The sequence below is a fragment of the Saccopteryx bilineata genome, chromosome 2 (assembly GCF_036850765.1).
Source record: "Saccopteryx bilineata isolate mSacBil1 chromosome 2, mSacBil1_pri_phased_curated, whole genome shotgun sequence".
NCBI lineage: Eukaryota > Metazoa > Chordata > Mammalia > Chiroptera > Emballonuridae > Saccopteryx > Saccopteryx bilineata.
Window position 1 is genome coordinate 378,311,039 of NC_089491.1, and position 19,324 is coordinate 378,330,362.

Genomic DNA, 19,324 nt, shown 5'->3' on the forward strand with positions numbered 1-19,324 from the left:
TTGATGCTCTATTCATTGTGCCACCTCCTGGTCAGGCCTATTTTTAACAGTCTAAATGTTTTCAAGGACTTTGCTAGATCCCACCTCCTTACCTTTCCTCTACTCTTTCCCATACTCCCTTGCATCTCCCCAGTAAAAACTCTCCCTCATCTCCAGTACATTCTGGGTGATATACCCAGGCCCAGAGGGAGACGCCAGGAGAGCCTCAGGTCGTCGTGGTGTAATATCAGTGTGGAAGAAATAGCTTGTGCCTGGCCAGTGAACTCAAACAGGAATTTGAATGGAGCCCAAAACCTAGAAGCAGAAAATTCCCAGAAGGCCAGGAATGAAAGATGGGCAGAGTACATATTTTGGTTTGGATGCCTACGTTGATCAGACTTCTCCCACCTCTTGACTGCAGCCACAATATTGACAGGTTGCTAAGAGTTCCTCGAGGGCTGGAGCCCATCCCGGCAAAAGAGGAAAGCTGCACAGCTCGGCCTTGCCAGACCCATGGAGGCGCATTGCTGACCTCTGTCTTGCTGTGGCAAGAAGCCCAGACTTGTTACATAAAAAATCTGGCCTGCAGCTGGAGCCTGAGCAGCCACACAGAGCCTAGAGCCTAGGCATCTCAACCCAGCCCAGGGAACATCTGAGGCTGACCCTGCCTTGAGCTGACAAAGGAATGCTCCTTGAGAGGTGGGATAGAGGCTTCCTAGAAGGCTGGCAACAGGAGTGACAGAGACAGGCTACATGGAAGCCTGCTATTCAACAAAGAGGGATACAATTGTAAGGTTACACATGTGATGCAACCTCAAGTCCTGCTCCTCCAAGAAGCCTTCCTTGACTACATACATTATTTAGGCTAAACACTCCTATCAAAAGAGAAAGGGGTGTGTGCTCCAGTTCTGTGAGGGGGAACCATAACCTGTCCTACTTACCCTTTTCAAAGGGTACAGGGAACAATAGTGCTCAGGGCTCCCAGGAAGTAGACCTACTCTGTCTGCCACCTGAAGTGTGTTTTCCCTTCACATTCTGTTCATAGATCTAAAGAGAGCAATTGATTTCAACTGCAGTAAATTTTTGCAGGTTCAAGGTAGGGTATTCCCATGAGAATTCCCCTCCTCTGAAATGTGTCAGATATTTGGCCCCACCTCCTCCCCTGGCTCTCTGTTCACTGGCCTTCATGGAACTGGCATCCAGACTCACAGAGGCCAAACCTTGTTCTCATTTCCTTACTCTTCATTTCAACATGCCAAGAACAGTACTGGGCATTCAAACTTTCACTAATAACACTTAAAAACAGACCTCATTAAAAAAATAAATAAAAGAAAGAGGTGATGTGACGTGTTCAGAAGAGGAGGTGGGTGAAATGAGTGCACAAAACCCGGTCCCACTTGGCCATCACTCCACCTACGGGCAGGCAGATGGGCACATGTCCTCCATTCCCCAGCTTGCAGAGGAAGAGCTCATTTGCCTAGTAACACTCCAGGACTCTGCTTTGCTTCTGAGCACGTATCCTCCTTCCTGAGGACAACTCATTTGTTCTGGAGTTGAACAGGAATGGCTTTAAAATGCATCAAAAGGGAGATCTGACACTTAACAACATAACTGCTAAGACTGTTGAAGTCCTGAATCAGATTAAGAAATATCCATGCATAATTTCACAGATGAAATGACTTCTTGCTTAGGCTAACATTATCTTATTCAAAAACTGACAAATGGGCCAGATGATCTGCAGTGATTCCAAGTTTATGATTTTTATTTTGAGAGAGAGAGAGAAACATCAATTTGCTGTTCACTTATTTACACACTCATTGGTTGATTCTCGTATGTGCCCTAACCAGGATCAAACCTGCAACCTTGGCATATTGGGACAATGCTCTAACCAACTTAGCTACCCCAGGGCCCAAGCTTATGATTCTTCATGAAAAGACTGTCATGAAAAAAAAAGGGGCATGGACTCCCCAGAACTCCAGTGGGTCCCCTGAAGCCCCAGACTGGACCGCTGGCTAGGGATCAACTCTCCATTATCTGAGAGCCTTCCACTCCTATTGCTCCAGTGAGATCGACCCTGGCTCAGCACACTTTTTGGCCACCTCTTCCCTCAGCACACTTTTTGGCCACCTCTTCCCTCAGCACACTTTTTGGCCACCTCTTCCAGTTGTCTGGGGAATGCAAGCTCAACTGAATGTTGGCCCCACTTTAATTTTAGCAAGGTAAATCTTATTTTATTTATTTATTTATTTTGTATTTTTCTGAAGCTGGAAACGGGGAGAGACAGTCAGACAGACTCCCGCATGCGCCCGACCAGGATCCACCCAGCACGCCCACCAGGGGGCGACACTCTGCCCACCAGGGGGTGATGCTATGCCCCTCTGGGGCGTTGCTCCACTGTGACCAGAGCCACTCTAGTGCCTGGGGCAGAGGCCAAGGAGCCATCCCCGGCGCCAGGGCCATCCCTGCTCCAATGGAGCCCCGCTGCGGGAGGGGAAGAGAAAGACAGAGAGGAGGGAGAGGGGGAGGGGTGGAGAAGCAGATGGGCGCCTCTCCTGTGTGCCCTGGCCGGGAATCGAACCTGGGACCCCTGCACGCCAGGCCGACGCCCCACCACCGAGCCAACCGGCCAGGGCCAGTAAATCTTATTTTTTTAAAAAGCTAGAATAAATTCCAAAATCAACTCTTGCTTACCCACACATGAATACACAAGCCAAACCGACTTCTCTCTCCCACCAGTCAGGTGGAATGCAAACTCATTTTCATGTAACTTTACAAAGAAAACCAAGCTGGTAAATATTAGATGATGAAAAGCTACATGGAGAATACAGACAGCCAAAACCTAGGACAAATAATTTCAAGGACTGAGAGTTGTAAGTAGGCCAAAGGCATCTTCAGCCAGCCCCCTCCCCCATCCTTATCCCTTATCCAGTTAGGAGAGAGCATTACCTGGGTGGCCTTGTCATTGGTACAGCAGGTGAAGGCCCCATCAGCATCTCGTGGCCACTGGCCCAGAAGGTACGAGCTGAGGATGGTGTCCAGGGAGAACGTACGTCGGACCTGGGGTGGCTGAGGCCTACACACTGGCTTTTCCGGAGCCACCGAACACGGGACACTGGCTGGAAGAGAGCACGGCATGCCCCTGACATCAGCATGGTGGACAGACATGGAAACCAACCTTCTCTCTTCTGGGAAGCCTCACCTGACTGCCACCTCTTCACCTGTACCCACCCCCTTCTAAAGGAATTTGAAGCCACCCATAAAAGCACGTACAGTCAGTCTGTAGAGAGCTCTCCCGACTTAACCAGCTGGCTCTTATCTCTGGAAACAATTGACACCATTTTACTTTGGACTGGGGTGACTTTCTATACTTGTCCTCCATCTTTATCCTATTTCTACTGCACTATGAACTGTGAACTCCAAGGTCTCCATACTGAGTTTCCTGAGAACAGGTGTTTCCCATCATTAGAGAAGGAACTCTAAGTGGACAAAAGCCAAGTTTACTTCCATCTTTTATCTCCGGCCCTTCTCCCTCCCTCCAGCACTCACTGGGGGCTCCTAAGCATTACACAAATTCAATCAACTAACTGAAGGACTCTATACTTTCTTCAGGACTGGTTAGCCCCAGGGAACCTAGGTGCTTGAGACAAAGAGAATGACAAAGTAATGACTTTCAACTATTCAGAACTGAGGGATCAGCTCAGTGAAATATCCAAGTCTTTTTGTTTTTCTCCTCTATCTCAGACATCTGGCTAAATGGGACAAAAATAAAGCAATGATAAATGTGTTCACCTTATTTTTACCTTGGCTAAAGTTTTCTGGGAGAAGGTAAAAGCTGAGACTTTTGTAAGGGTTCTGGAATCATCTATAAGTTTCAATCATCTGGGTGGACCATGTATTCCATGGCCACATTCAAAGCACTCTACTGACTTAAGATCTATAAGGCTGTTTCCTTTAACAGAGCGAAATGCTTTCCCATCTGTACTAGTCCCTTGATAATTCATGTGCGCATTCAGCACAGCAAAAGGAACTAGGGATTGTAGGTATAAATAAACTTGAAGAGCTATACATTTAAAAAGACACTAACAGGTTATCAGTTCCTCAAAAAGTTAAACATAGAATTATCATATGACCCAGTAATTCTGCTTCTAAGTATATAAACAAAGAATTGAAAGCGGGTCTCAGGGATAGTTATAGTCTCATGCAGACAGCAGTATTATTCACAATAGACAGAAGGTGAAGCATCCCAAGTGTTCATTGGCAGATGAATGGACCAAAAAATGTGGCATATAATGCATGAAATATTAGTTTCAAAAAGGAATGGAATTCTGATACATGCTACCACATGGATGAAACTTCCGACACTCTATTAAGTGAAATAAAATACACAAAGGGACAAATATTCTATGATTCCACTTATATGAGGTACACCTAGAACAGGCAAATTCATAGGGACAGAAAGTAGAATAAAAGTTACCAAGGACTTAGGGGGAGAAAGGACTGGGGGGTTACTGTTTAATGCAGGGGTCCCCAAACTATGGCCCGCGGGCCACATGCGGCCCCCTGAGGCCATTTATCCGCCCCCGCCGCACTTCTGGAAGGGGCACCTCTTTCATTGGTGGTCAGTGAGAGGAGCACTGTATGTGGCAGCGCCGCAAAGCGCAGCGTCGCTCACGTACAGCACTACTTCCAGTGACACGGGACGGACGCCTCACGGCTCCAGAAGTGTGTCATATCACTTGTTACAGCTAGCAGTGACAAATATGGAATTGGATATTGACCATCTCATTAGCTGAAAGCAGACCCATAGTTCCCATTGAAATACTGGTCAGTTTGTTGATTTAAATATACTTGTTCTTTATTTTAAATATTGTATTTGTTCCCGTTTTGTTTTTTTACTTTAAAATATGTGCAGTGTGCATAGGGATTTGTTCATAGTTTTTTTTAATAGTCCGGCCCTCCAACAGTCTGAGGGACAGTGAACTGGCTCCCTGTGTAAAAAGTTTGGGGACCCCTGGTTTAATGGGCACTGAGTTTCTGCTTGGGATTAAAAAAAAAGGAGCTAGAAATGGATTGTGATGATAATTGCACAACGCTGTGAGTGTGCTTAATGCCACTGAGTTCTAAAGATAAAAAATGATTAAATAGTAAATTTTATGCAATATATATTTCACCACAATAAAATACTATCAATGTTCTCTAGATCCATTTAAGTATTTACATATTTTGACATAGTTGTAATCAATATGAAATGTGTATTCTACTTTGTTCTATCCACTTCATATACCCATTTCTAAGTATCAACAATCTACGTGTTTGTCATTTTTAATGACTACATAGTATTCTACCAGGCGGATATACCGGAGTTTGCTCAGCCATTCCCATGTTATTGGACATTGCGGGGGTGGGGGTGTTGCTCCCTTTCCATTTTGGATATCATAAATAATACTGCTTGAACAACTTTTAGTCTCAGTTTTTATCTACTTCCTGGCATATTTTAAGTCTTCTCCCTCAGCCATCATATAATATGTTCTACTTTAAAGCAAATTAAAAATGACTTGTAATTACAATAGGAAGTGTGAATTGTGGAAATGTCAAGCTATACAAAAATATAAACAAAAGAATAAAACCTCAACGCTCAATGCCCAAAGAAAATCACTGATAGTACTATGAGATAATACTATCCTTATAGGCCTTGCCTTCTGCATGTCTGTGTGCCTGCATTAAAATAAAAAATGAAAGCATACTGTACACGCCATTTTGCAATGTGTTTTTGCCTTATATCATAAACATCTCTAAATCAATACATACTGACCTATAACACACCCTGTTAAAAGACCTTTACATTTCTGTTAAAATTATTTAAAGACCCTCTTTCAAAGATGGTAGTCAAAGGCCTCATATTCTGGTCCCACTTACCTGTCCTTTACACTTCACTCCGCTTTAAAGTCTCCATGCCCTGGACAAACTACACTACACACTGTTTCCCACCCATGTTCTGGGCCTTCCCTCCTCTGAGGTTTTGTACTTGTGCCGGGGTTGAAATCTCATCCATCCACCAAGACCGGCCTAACTGCCTGCCTCCACCTCCACAGAGCCTTCTGGGTCCCCTGGAAGGAATGTCTAAGGATTTTCAGATTTCCTCCAGCACTTTGTACCCTTCTAGTACTTATCATCCTCTTTCTTGAATTATGAGTATTTGTAACTCCTAGATAATAAACAACCTGAGGCCAAGGGCTGTCTCTAATTTATCTTTGTGCCCCTCCCAGTGCCTACAGCATAGGGCTGGTGTTTGGCAGTTCTGCAGTATTTGCATAAAATTAAAAAAAAAAACTCTTACTGTTCTAATTATACCACGAATTCCAAGTTGTCTGCACAACCATGCTCAACCCACGCCCCCCCCCCCCAGTAAGCCCCCAGAGCTGCTTGTCTCTTTTCTTCCCTGAGGCTCAGAAAGGCCCACAGTAACTCAATGACAGTCATGCTGGGTTCAAGTTGCAACTGCATCTCCTACACTACTAGCTTTTCAACCACATACTACTTCCTATTCTGTGCTTAAGATCAAAAAGCAGCAACCAGATATTTCTGGGAGCTTCTGACCTTTATCGGCAGCCAAGTCAGACACCAAAATGCTGTTCCCTGTGGCCCTCCCACATTGTCTTTAAGAGCCCCATGGTAACGTGGGGGCTCTAGAAAAGCAAGTTTACAAGATTACATGACAGAGCAGCAAAGAAACAGGTGGGAAGCAGATGAGTAAAAGACTAGCATAAAGGCCAGAACACCACGATTCCTAATGGCTGCGTCATCGCTGTGCAGAGGAAGAGGGCTGTGACTGCAGGACTGAGAGAAGCGATGGGGAGAAAGATTTCCTGGAGATGCCTCTCCCAGCCCCTCGGCAGAACTTGCTGCCTGGGCTCTCCTGTGTTTACACAGTACTCAAGTTCTGCCCCATCCCCACAGACTTCTTTAGTGGGTGTGTAATCTTCTATTCTCCCATCAGCTCTCAAGGGTGCTAGGGAAAGACTGGTAAGGAAACTGAGACACAGAGAAGCCCAGTCTCAGATTGGAGGCAGTCACCCAGTCAGTCAGAGGTGGTCCTGGATCTAAATCCAAGCCTCCTCCCTCCTTTGTCAATTCACGGGGCTGGCGGCCCTCTTGCATGAGGAACACTCTCAGAGGCTGCTGGCACACCTGCCTGCACACCTGGAGGAAAGACTGCCTCCTTAGCTCCTTTGCAGGGAAGGAGATTGGCAGGCCTGGTCTGGGGGTCTGAAATGACTGTTTTGGGTTTGTTTGGGTCTTTGAAACCTGGAGTAAAGCATACTGCTATCTCCTGGAAACAACTGAAACCATGCCCCTCTTATATCAGTTCCCACTACCTTTCGTATCCATCCATTCATGAGTTATAGCAAGACTCCAATCTCAGGCAGCAACCAGACACAATACCTTACCCCCAGCATTCCCTGGGCTAGTGAGGAACCAGAATCCTGGAATTTTCTGTAAGACTCCAACCACCCATTTTGGTCAACTGTGTGTGCTTTCTAGCTACCTCTGACCAAAGTTATTCACAATGACTCTGAGAACTTCATGGGCCCTGATTTACTCCTCCATATACCAGAAAACAAAACAAAACCTATAAATACACAAAGAGGGGCAGGGAAGAAAGGGGTAAAAGATAATAAAGGGTGTGGGGAAAAACCAAGCATCCTAATCTAGACCCAATGGCCTTGGACCCCTTTAATGTGCTAAATCTGCAAGGATCTCACTGAACTAGAGAACTTGCCTCAGTTTCTTTTTCTTAAATGAGACAGCTGGGCCTTAGCCCTATTTCTAGAGTGACCACATCCTAGTGCAGGGTGTTGGCACAGCTCCTAGCCAGCCACAAGATGACAGAGTTACCTTCTGTCTCAGAGCCCTCGGCAAGGACCTCTCCCCTCCCAAACCCCCAAATTCTTGGCATGTCCTGGCCCCTTGGAGGAGACTATAAAATGCAATGTTTCCTTCATGCCTGGAAAATGAATAAGGGAGAGGCACTTAAAAATTAGATTTTGACAGGAAAAAAAAGGCACCACTTATTTCAAAAACCTTACCCCAAATGGTTTGGGGAGCACCTGCTACTTTGGGCACCAAAATTAAGGGCTAAGCCAAGGTGTCAAGTTCCCCCCCAAATGCAACACCAGCTAAAGTCAAATTAGACATTGACATGTTCAGTTCCATCCTCTAAGGGGCTACCAGCTGGAGCAGTATGGCTCCCCGAATATCTGGGGGCTCAGATGGGAGGGACCTAGTTCTGACTGCAACTCTGCCCCCACTGTGATGTGACTGCAGCCAACAGCACATAACCTCCCTGGGCCTGCACTCCCATCTGGTAAGCAGGAGCACCATCCGGCCTAATTTCCCTGTTGGGATGCTATAAGAACAGATTATGAGATGCAAATACACTTTAAAGTCTTCATTAGCTAGATTAGGTCAAACCAGTTGTCACTTAATCCTCCCTCCCCCCCTCCCCACCACAATCCTTCAGGGCTGAAGATGGAGGTGAGGGAGCCTAGAAAGAGGAGACTGCCCAGGAAACAGTGAGTTCTAGCCACTGCTATCCCCTGGAAAGGCGCACACCTGCAGTATCAAAGTCCTTTCCTTTACCAGGGACAGTTAAACCCAGCATGGACACCACCAGGAATAAATGGTGCAGGGAAAGAAATAAAACTGCCGGTAGATGTGGGTATCGGCAGCTGGGGCTCAGCACTCCAGGTGCGCTACCCACTGAGACCTACCTCAGTTAGGAACAGCCCCTAAGAAAACTCACAAGTGAGTGTAGTTGCAATAGGGACGCATGAGCTTATCCCTCCTGGGCATACCGGAGATCTGGGGAGTGGGATCTGCTGGGCAACCGTGTGACTGTGGTTCAAGGGGAGTGTTGAAAGTCACAATGGTTGCTTGTGGTTGGAAGCTGAACTGGTTTCATTTGCGGAAAGTACCCCTCTCAGATTTGGGAAATGGGGAGGAAAAGAAGACAATCGGCTCTCCTATCTGTGAAGAGACGCCCATATCATGACAGGCCGTGACAAAGCAGCAGGCTGCCGGGGCACTGGCTGGGTGGCTGCGGGAGGGTGGAGTGTCCTGTTTACAGCAGTGTGGGGGATTATCGGCCCATCGCATGCACAGCCTCCGCGGCCCAACCACCTGGCGAAGCACCCTGGCACGGGGCCAGGCCATTTCACCGTGTAGCTAGCTGATCAGTAGCGGATGCTTTGGTTCTTGGGCAACAGTAAATGGAAAAACAAAACAAAACAGCACACACCGGAGATAAGAAGCCTTAGGTGCTATCTTCCAGAGCCACTTGGCCCTGTCTCCCAACTGCTGCATTTTTATGGCTTTGGGGAGAGGAGGCTCTGAGTGCAGAGGACCAGTAGTCAAGTGTCTGCACTGGGGGACAGTCAATAGGGAGGAGAGCACACAAACAGCAGATAAGACTGAGCCAGGAGTGGCCAAGCGGGCCCGGCACACCACAGGACAGACCTATGCCTTCAGTAAGCAGATTTTGAGCACCCACCACAAGCCAGCTCTGTGATAAACACTGCTAATCCAGGAGGAGTGGGATAAGAAGCTGCTAAAAAGGGTGATACAATCCCCAAGCACCTGAAGGTGCCCCAGCCAACACCTCTTCAGAGGGACCACCAAGTTGTCTCTGCTGTTCTCTCATATCGCTGGCTGGAAATTAGCTCAGGCCTGACCAGAGCAGCCACCCCACTCCTAGTTCCCAAAGGAGACCAGTGACAGCTCTTAGGACAAGAAGGGGTCAGGGGAAGAAGGCAGCAGATGACACAGGAGGTGAGGTGTTTGTCACTGCCCTTCTCAGCTTGGCCAGAGGTGAACTGTGGAGTAGAAGCTTAGCAGCTTATGAGAGAAATCAGACCCCGACCAAAGGGTTCTGACTGAGCATCTGGGTATGAGTATTTCACTCTGTAGGAGAGAGAAGCCTGGGAAATAAGGCTACACTCCACCCACTCTCCATTAGCCTGAGGCCTAGTGATCCCAAAATACCCAAGGACTACAGAAAGAAAAGGAGAAAGACAGCCAATGAGACAGACCTCACACATGGCAAGAACTCAACTACTAGCAGGTCCAACAAACAAGTTATGAGTCACTTTTTCATGTCGTTGGGCTTTGAAGCATTATTAGCGCTAGTTTTCTCGCCTCCCCTCTTAAAGAGAAAATAACTTATTTATAACAGAAACCGTACGTATGTTGAAGGAAATAGAAAAATACAGATGAACAAAAAACTGAAAAATAAAAGCCATGCATGCTCCCACTCAGAGATCACGTCCCCACTGTACACATCTGTCCTGGTGGTCTCTCTTCATGCACATATGTATGCATATATACTTTTAATAAAATGAGATCATGTTATACACATTTTTCTACAACCTATTTTCTTCAGTCACTGATTTTCACTTTGGAAGGAAGAGTAGGCTGGGGCAGGGTGGCCCTGAAGGCCGAGGCAGGGCACATGGTTCGCACGTGGAGGGAGCAGGCTCTGCCCTGTCTCATCTCCTAGCTGTCAGGCAGGTTTTTTTTTGGGGGGGGGAGGTGTTAATCTGGACAGGAGCAAAGTATAAAACAGGGATTCAGAATTTCTAAACATTTCCCCAACAACAGAGTTGCAGTAAGTAGGCGAGGTCCCTCCTAGCAGCTTCCCGAGCACTGTTTTCCCATTCAGTGCATGTGCTGGGATTGAGCGGTGCAGGCAGGCTTCTGAGCTCCCTGTGCTCCAGGACCACTTCATTGCTTAACTCAGGGACATGTGGCTTTTGGAGGGAAGTTGTGGTCAAACTGAAATCCCCAATATGACTGTACAAGACTTAGAAGCCCTCCTTGGAAAGCCCAAGGAGACCCCATCCATCCCAGCTGGGAAAATTAAACTTGGGCTTTTGAACACTTCTTTCAACATGAAGCAATAGCTTACTTCAACCATAACAGGGAGAAGAAACCAGATTTAAAAGGAAGAAGAAACAAACAGAAACATCACATTTCCCTTACCAGGAAGGATTACCTAACAAGAAAACAGCGATGAGATTTGTATTTGCATGAAAAACTTCTCAGGCAGGTCCTCAATTCATTACCGACTCCATATTTAAGTGTGTAGCTCAAAGGAAAGCGTTTCTGGCTGCATGTCTGACTCCTCAGGCTGCAGACCACATCTATAGGCAGCTGGAGAAAAGGGCCAGATGTCATCGTGAGGGAAAAATTAGGAATACACTAACTCTTCACCATCAGCAGAGGAAAAGGGTGATCCCTGTGTGTGCATGCGTGTGTGTGTGTGTGTGTGTGTGTGTAGAAAGAGTAGACAGCAGTTACTTAGATATTTTGTTCAATACTCGAGAAGCTGCAGTTAGAAGAAAAGGAAGTGGGGTGAACTTTTCACCTTTTATCTGAATTCTCTGAAGAGTTCTGGAAGATTTCGACATTCTTAAAACAAAATACTAGCAATTACCGATTGGAGCAGGCTTTCCTTTGGAATTTACTTGGCCTTTGCAAAAATAGCATAACTAGCACATAGCCTAGCCCTCTCTCAAAGAAAAAAATCCTCACCCTGTAGTTCTTTGGGAGTGATGAATTTCTGGGTGCCCTATAAACTCAGAGAATAGGCCTAAACCCTTCAGGACTTTCAATGCTCACAATGACCTGATTCTTATCAAGCAAAGAAGAAATCACAACACCCAGTCAGGTCTCAGGTAGTCTAGTAAGGTAAGGAAGGTGAAGGAAGAATCAGAGATTGAGGGGCTTTGTCCACAACACATCCTGTGAGGGCAATTTTGATTGAAACTGCACCCCGATTTCTGTTCTGAATGCATGTACCTCATGTACTCTCATGAATTCTCCTCTAGAAGAGGAGCAGAGCTTCCAAGTGTTACAGGTTGGGTGGAAGGGCCATGACACACCCCATGTAGAGAGGTGAACGGACTTCTCTAGTGCCACAGAGCAAACTGAGACGCAGGCCTTTTTCTCCAATAGAAGACTTTGAAACTACATTTTCCACACTTGTGTTTCACTGTCAAACTCAACTGGCATGACTGCCTGACTGCCTTGGTCCAGGAACGACTCCATGGATTGAAAGGGTCCTAGTCCTTCCCCTTTCTAGGAACCAGGATGACCATATATACCTGGGTCTTGAGAACACTGTTTTACCCACAGGCACGGTGGGTGAGGGGAGGAAGAAAATTAAGATCTGAGGGATCTCTTTTCTTGTGAGAAAAGTAGAAAGCCAGTGAAGGAAAGAAAAGGAAACTAGAACAGAACTACAGATAAATTTCAACTAGTCAAAATAGTTTTTACTTTGTGAACAAACCATGGCTTATTTTTAGCTCCCTCCTGCCTGCTTTCTCCCTGACCTCGAGCAAACTCCTAGACAGCAGTATGGAAGTCAGACTCAGCGCAGGGAGTAGTAGGTGAGAATTTGCCTGGAGTGCTTGCTGAGAAAAGAGGATGTGGGCAGTCCACTGGAGATGCTAGGGAACGAGCATCTGCTAATTTAACATCAGCCCACGTCACACAAAATACTTATAACTGACAGAATGTGACGGCCCCATTTAGTTGCCTTTCCCTCATTGATTCCTACACCCCCCATTTTTTATTCTTCTTTTGAACCTCTCATACCAATACTTTACATTTATTGGTGTTAAATCAGAACTGGCTTTATACAACTCCCAATAATATCCCAATCAGGAAGCATCACCAATGGATGTCAAAATTACTGGGTGAAATGTTGCGGAGAACAGAATATTTATATAATTTCAAAGTCATATCCTATAAACCACTTATTAAAGAATAGTATGTTAAATTTTTTTTTCCCACAGAGACAGAGAGAGAGAGTCAGAGAGAGGGATAGATAGGGATGGACAGGAACGAAGAGAGATGAGAAGCATCAATCATCAGTTTTTCGTTGCGACACCTTAGTTGTTCATTGATTGCTTTCTCATATGCGCCTTGACCGTGGGGCCACAGCAGACTGAGTAACCCCTTGCTCGAGCCAGCGACCTTGGGTCCAAGCTGGTGAGCTTTGCTCAAACCAGATGAGCCTGCACTCAAGCTGGCGACCTTGGGGGCCTCGAACCTGGGTCCTCCGCATCCCAGTCCGACGCTCTATCCACTGTGCCACTACCTAGTCAGGCTAAATATTATATTATTTTTTATAATCTTTTTTTTTTTTTTTTTACAGAGACGGAGTGAGTCAGAGAGAGGGATAAACAGGGGCAGACAGACAAGAATGAAGAGAGATGAGAAGCATCAATCATTAGTTTTTCATTGCGCGTTGCAACACCTTAGTTGTTCATTGATTGCTTTTTCATATTTGCCTTCACCGCAGGCCTTCAGTAGACCGAGTAATCCCTTGCTGGAGCCAGCGACCTTAGGTCCAAGCTGGTGGACTTTTGCTCAAACCAGATGAGTCCGCGCTCAAGCTGGCAACCTCGGGGGTCTCGAACCTGGGTCCTCTGCATCCCAGCCTGATGCTCTATCCACTGCGCCACCGCCTGGTCAGGCTAAATATTATTTTTAATATACTTTTACAATGAAGAATTTGGTGATCATACCCTCCAGTGATCAAAAACTTAGCTAGGAATGGACATTCTGTGCCTAAGGTGACAGAACATGAAGTATACAACTTCATTCATGAAACGTGCTTGCCAGAAATGTTTTACCGAAATGGAATCAGGCCCCAGACCTAATTCGTCATCTGTATCAAATACAGGGGACAGAAGAACAAGTTAAACACCACTATGAGGAAGCAGAAAAATAAAGAATGTGGGACATCTAGAAGACAACTGGGGCCCAGGCCGGTTGGCTCAGTGGTAGAGCGTTGGCCTGGCATGCAAGAGTCCTGGGTTTGATTACCGGCCAGGGCACACAGGAGAAGCACCCATCTGCTTCTCCACCCTTCCCCCTTTCCTTCCTCTCTGTCACTCTCTTTTCCTCCCGCAGCCAAGGCTCCATTGGAGCAAAGTTGGCCCGGGCACTGAGGATGGCTCTGTGGCCTCTGCCTCAGGTGCTAGAATAGCTCTGGTTACAACAGAGCGGCACCCCAGATGGGCAGAGCACCGCCCCCTGGTGGGCATGCCGGGTGGATCCCAGTCGGGCGCATGCAGGAGTCTGTCTGACTGCCTCCCCATTTCTAACTTTAGAAAACTCCAAAAAAAAAGAAGAAGACAACTGGTATACACTTTTCAAAAGTCACTAAAAAATACCAAAACAAACAAAAAACAGGAGTGGGAGTGGAGTTATAGAAATAGAGAGGCTTTTAAAAAAGACATAACTAAACAAAAACCTTGACACTGGATCCTGGATCAAAAAAAAAAAAAGCCATAAAATGAAAAATTGAAAATGAACTGAATGAGATGACATGGACTCAGAGATCATTTCTTTAGTTTAATAACAATGTTGTAATTACATAGATGAATGCCCTTATCCTCAGGAGATGGCACTGAAGTAAAGGGCAAAGTGTCATATTCGCAATTTATTTTCAAATGGTTCACCAAAAAAAGCACATATGGATGCACATCTGTGTGTATGTCTAGACGCACACATACATAATGCACAGGCGAAAAGAGAGATTAGATAATTGGGGCTAAAAGTTATCAATGAGTCTAGGTGACAAATAAGTGGGTATGCATTGTGCTTACAACCTTTCTATAGGTTTGAAATTTTTCCAAAATAAAGTTGTGAAAAATTTTTTAAAAACTAGCTTAATTTGGGGAGAGAAATTCAGTTCACTCTACAGCAGGGACCTAAACCCGTCAGCATTTCAGTCTTGGCAGGTTGTAGTCAAATTCACAGCCCTGGATTTCTAATTTGGGGAAAGAGAAGAAGACGGGTGAGAAGAAATGAAACAGTGAATAAGGCTTAATCTGAGGCAAGGAATTGAAACATGTAAATCAGGATGAGGCAGAATAAAGATACTAAGTGAAGGAGACTTTAAACATATTGTCACGTCAGTCCTGGCTGGGTGGCTCAATGGATAAAGTGTGGTCCTGGTACACCAAAGTTGCTGGCTCAATCCCAGGTTAGGGTGCATATGGGAAGCAATGAGTGCACAACTAAGTGGAACAAGTTAATGTTGTTCTCTCTCTCTTTCCCTCTACTACCTCCATCCCCTCCTCTCGCTCTCTAGAAGATGGATATAACCCATATATGCCCAGCCATGTTGGCCCTGGGCATCCACTTGCCATTATTGTTTTTCAAAAAGACTGTAGAAACCAGAGAAGATGGATAAAAATGGCAAAAGGAAAGATAGGTAGGTTCCAAGAGGAAGGTGAAATGAATTAGAATTTATCAGTCTTCTGTGTTGGTGAAAAAATGAAAGGCAGTAAAAAGATTTTAGTTAGGAGAGTTTAGCTAGGGAGAACTTGCTCATCAGAACTGAATGAGGGAAACTGTAGAATCTACCCAGGAACAACTCCAGAAAGAGGTAACTCTATGTTCCCAGCTATCACAATGTTAACCCCTGGAAGGCAGGACGTTACATCAGAACAGCCTGAACCTCCTCTAGCCTTAGGATTCCCCAACTATTAAAGGGTAAATAAGAGGTGCTTCTTGACCACAATTCAGCAAACTGAAAGCTCAAAGTCCATGCTATTATCTGGGGCAAAATAAGTTAAGGGGAGAAAAAGGCACAAAGTCAAAGGGAGACCTGCCTTACCTAGGCTGACCAGACAGCTGTGTTGTGGACTCCCAGATGGTCTTTCCCACCGCCTCCGAAGCAGGCAGTATAAATAGTGCTCAATTTACCTGTGGCAAACCACAAGCAGGTCTGGTCACATGACCGGGGGAGCTGGAAATAAACACCCCGTAGACATCAGTGCTCAGAGGGCAGGTTTGTCACTTGCTACACCTCACTAGTTTGGAATCTGTCAGGACATCTGCTTTATCCCTGACTTTGGTTCATTTTTCTCTGGGCTGGGGGCAGGGAGCAGGGGTATAGGGAGCAATTGCTCAGTTATGTTCCTCGGGGCCAGGAAGATATAGCCACAGAATATGCTTCGCCTTCAGGGTCTAAAATCCTACTAGGGTCATTCTGCTTAACACTCACAGCCTTGAAAAGCTACATATGTGGACCATTTAGTCCCACCTGCAGAAAGTCTTCTCTGATTATCTCCATCTCCTTATTCCTACTCTGTGTCCCCAGCTTCAAAGAGGAAATACCCAAGAGACCACTACACCCTAGTGGTTCCCTAACTAGCCTCTGACATTCTGGAATGACCCAGCCTGACCTCAACTCAGTGGCAAACTCCCAGGCTGTGTCCTGTGGGTGGAAAAACCCCAAAGTGTGCTGGGCAACCTTCCAGGTCAGCCCCTGCTCTACAGCCCTGGTCTTGCCAGTTGTTCAGATCTCCTAAGGGAGGATCAAAGGTTGTGTAGTGAGTGCCTCCAGGATGAATCTAGCCTATAAAGCAAGATTAGATGGCCCCTCCAGAAAGAGCCTTGAAAGGTCTGACACTGGGAAAATGTGTCCTACTATCAGTACATGCCTGCCCACTAATGACTTGATCGCAGAAGGATGCGTGTCAGCTCCCCTCACCATGTGCTTCCAGTAGTGACTGAAGGTAAGTTACACCATCCTCCCCTGTATAAGATGGGCTTTGTATCTGCACTTAAATCAAGAGCTGCTTAACAGGAATGTTACCTTCTTTTATAAGTCAGATAAAGAAAAGGTTTATCCTCCTGAAGCAAAAGTGAAACAGTTCGGAATGTTAAATACCAAGACTTATCCATGCCTCTAAGTACTGGAAGGAAAAGCCTCAATTGCCCTGGTCCCATCTGAGCAGATAGCGTTGACCATTTGCACAGCTGCTCCAACAGAGTCCCCTAAGCTGCAGACAACCCAACGGGATCCCATCTGCATCATGTCCTCATTCTCGATGCCCGTCTACCGGGCACTTTGAGGTAGAACAGAACCAAGAAGATTTAGAGAATAGTGGGACAGCAGATATAACTTGGTAGCTGCCTAAGGGCAAACAATCTGAGTATGTAAGGAGGGTAATAATATAGGCTCATGGGCCTACTTTACATTACTGGCTGGAGCCCATGAAAAAAATCCTTTGATGCCAACTTAACTACAGTCTCACGGCTCTAGGGTAGCTGCAGGGAGGCATTTCAAATAAAGGACACACACTAAAGCTAAAGACTTACTAAAACTTATTTTTTGTGTTAAGAAACAGAGTAGGACTCATTTACTTACCCCAATTCTGGAAAGTAGGGGAAACATCAGTAAGCAAAAAAGTCAGGAATAATCCACGTGCCTTCAAGGAGCACAGATGGACGCATACCACGTGGTTTGGTGTGAGACAAGGGGCCTGGGAATGAAGAGCAGCGTCTGGCCCTCTAACTCCGTCTGCTTAGCAGGGATCACCAGGCCCTGGAGTGTGTGGAAGGTTTCACTGACTAAGAATGAGACCTCACTTTGTGTGTGAAGCTGTAACTCCTGTCCCCTTGGTAAAACATGCCGCAATAAGCCATACAGATGCCCTCTCTCGGGCTCTTGCACAAGGCAGTCGGTTCAACAAACCGACTGGTACACACACAGCTGTCAGGCTCAGGCCCCAAATCTGACATTGCTTTCTAAACTAAATTCAACTTTCCCCCCTCAGATCTCTACATAAAAATGCAAAGTAGTATTACTCCATGGCTCTGGCGCAAGAGGGCCTTCTGATTTCATGTATTTTAAGAAATAAAGAGAGTAGAGTGAAGAGAAGAGTGTTTCTTAGAATAAGGAAGCAGTTTTCTCCTAGAAGGTGCCTGGACACCCTGAATATGCTCAGTGTGTTTCAGCAGACTGCTGCAACCCTGGCGATCCCTCTGCTGGGCCCACGTGGGGAATGTCTGGACTCGGACACACAGCAGCAGGCACCCAATCGTTCTCAGAATCTGATGCCAACCTTGTTCAGCTTGAGTAGTAAGGAGAAGATGAAGTCTCCTGAGAGGTGGCCTACTATAATGGTCAATACCTGGGCCCATATCCCGCCTCTGCCCCAATGTGCTACATGAACTCAGACGAGTCATTGACTTCTCTGGGCTTCAGTTGTTCCGTCTGTTAAATGGGGGAGAATAGGAGATGTTATAAGAATGGTAGAAAAAAACTTTCACCGTGGCACAGTCAAATTATAGTCTAGCATATATTCATTTCTTAGACTTTTTACTTGGAAAAGAATAGCACATACCCATATAACCTTTACCTGGACCCGCCTATTATTAAATACCTGCCCCACTTGCTTTCTCATATGCTTTCTTTCATGTGCACTTTTTCTCACATAATACCCGCTCTTGCACATTCACACCTGAGACACACACACTCAGATATGCACACATCCCGCCTTTTGTTGGGTTTCTGTGTGGTGTTCTATATGAAAACAAGGAAGTGTCCAAGGGTGGGAGGTTCAAGAGAAAGAGAAAGCAAAAGGGGCTCTGCCACGAGCGATGGCTCCACAGCTCTGCCCCCTTGTCCCTGCCTCAAGTGTTCAGGTTTAGGGATGAACTATTATGTGGACAGGGACCAGGGAAAGTACTTGTTAGAAAAGATAGTTGATTATTCTTGTTTTTTTCTTGAAACAACAAAAACCACAAAAAATAACCACAAAGCATTTATATGAACCATGGAAATAGCTTTATTATACAGAATAATTTTATAGTATTTATTACAATGGAATTATATTTTAGGAAGTTGGGAAAGAAAGGTTCCATATAAGCATATGGTTATTAGAACATTCAAGAATTCTACACAGAATCTGGTTTTGTAAGAGAGGTAAGGAGGTAAGACTGCTCCTAACCGTGTCAGGAGGGTTAGGTAACTTCTATGAAACAGGCCAGGCAATTCTCCATGACACCAAGTCTCCACATGAACTTTCTCCTGAATTCAATCCCCCTACTGGGCACATGTTTGTCTCAGAGAGGCACTATCATGTATCACAATGACTTCAGGCCCAGTTAACCTAAAGCTAGGAGAGGGAGACGTGCACAGGTACAGACAGCAGGGGGTCCGGAGAAGGTTTGCACCAGAGTTGCCCCACATGAAAGACTAAGTTGTCACCATGATGGAATGCCACCTGCACCCAATCCCCAGCATAAGAATACACTCCCCACATTTATTCCCAGTTCCTTTTTTGGGGTTCCACATAGTCATACATTAGAAAGACACCTTTTCTTATAAGTTCCATCTTAAGAGAATCTCCACATGATCCCAAGCTCAAGAACAATGACTATGACCCCACATAGGTAGAAAATCCCCCCTGCCTCCTGGGCCCTATCTGTCTCTAGTTAGCTTCTCATTCCACATGGAAAATGTCCATCTCCAATCAGT

The 19,324-nt window shown here is 45.7% G+C and overlaps 1 protein-coding gene across 2 annotated transcripts in view; it reads right to left on the reverse strand.

Moving 5' to 3' along the window:
• Positions 1-19,324, reverse strand: part of FAM117A (family with sequence similarity 117 member A) — a 48,321-nt gene that overhangs the window by 18,812 nt on the left and 10,185 nt on the right. The window contains exons 2-3 of one of the 2 annotated variants that reach the window (XM_066263904.1): positions 17,976-18,058; positions 2,926-3,095 (exon numbers count right to left, since the gene is read on the reverse strand). In XM_066263904.1, the coding sequence (XP_066120001.1) occupies positions 2,926-3,095; positions 17,976-18,030 (225 nt within the window). In that variant the 5' untranslated portion in view covers positions 18,031-18,058. The remainder of the gene's footprint in view (positions 1-2,925; positions 3,096-17,975; positions 18,059-19,324) is intronic. The other variant, XM_066263903.1, reaches the window with a different exon arrangement.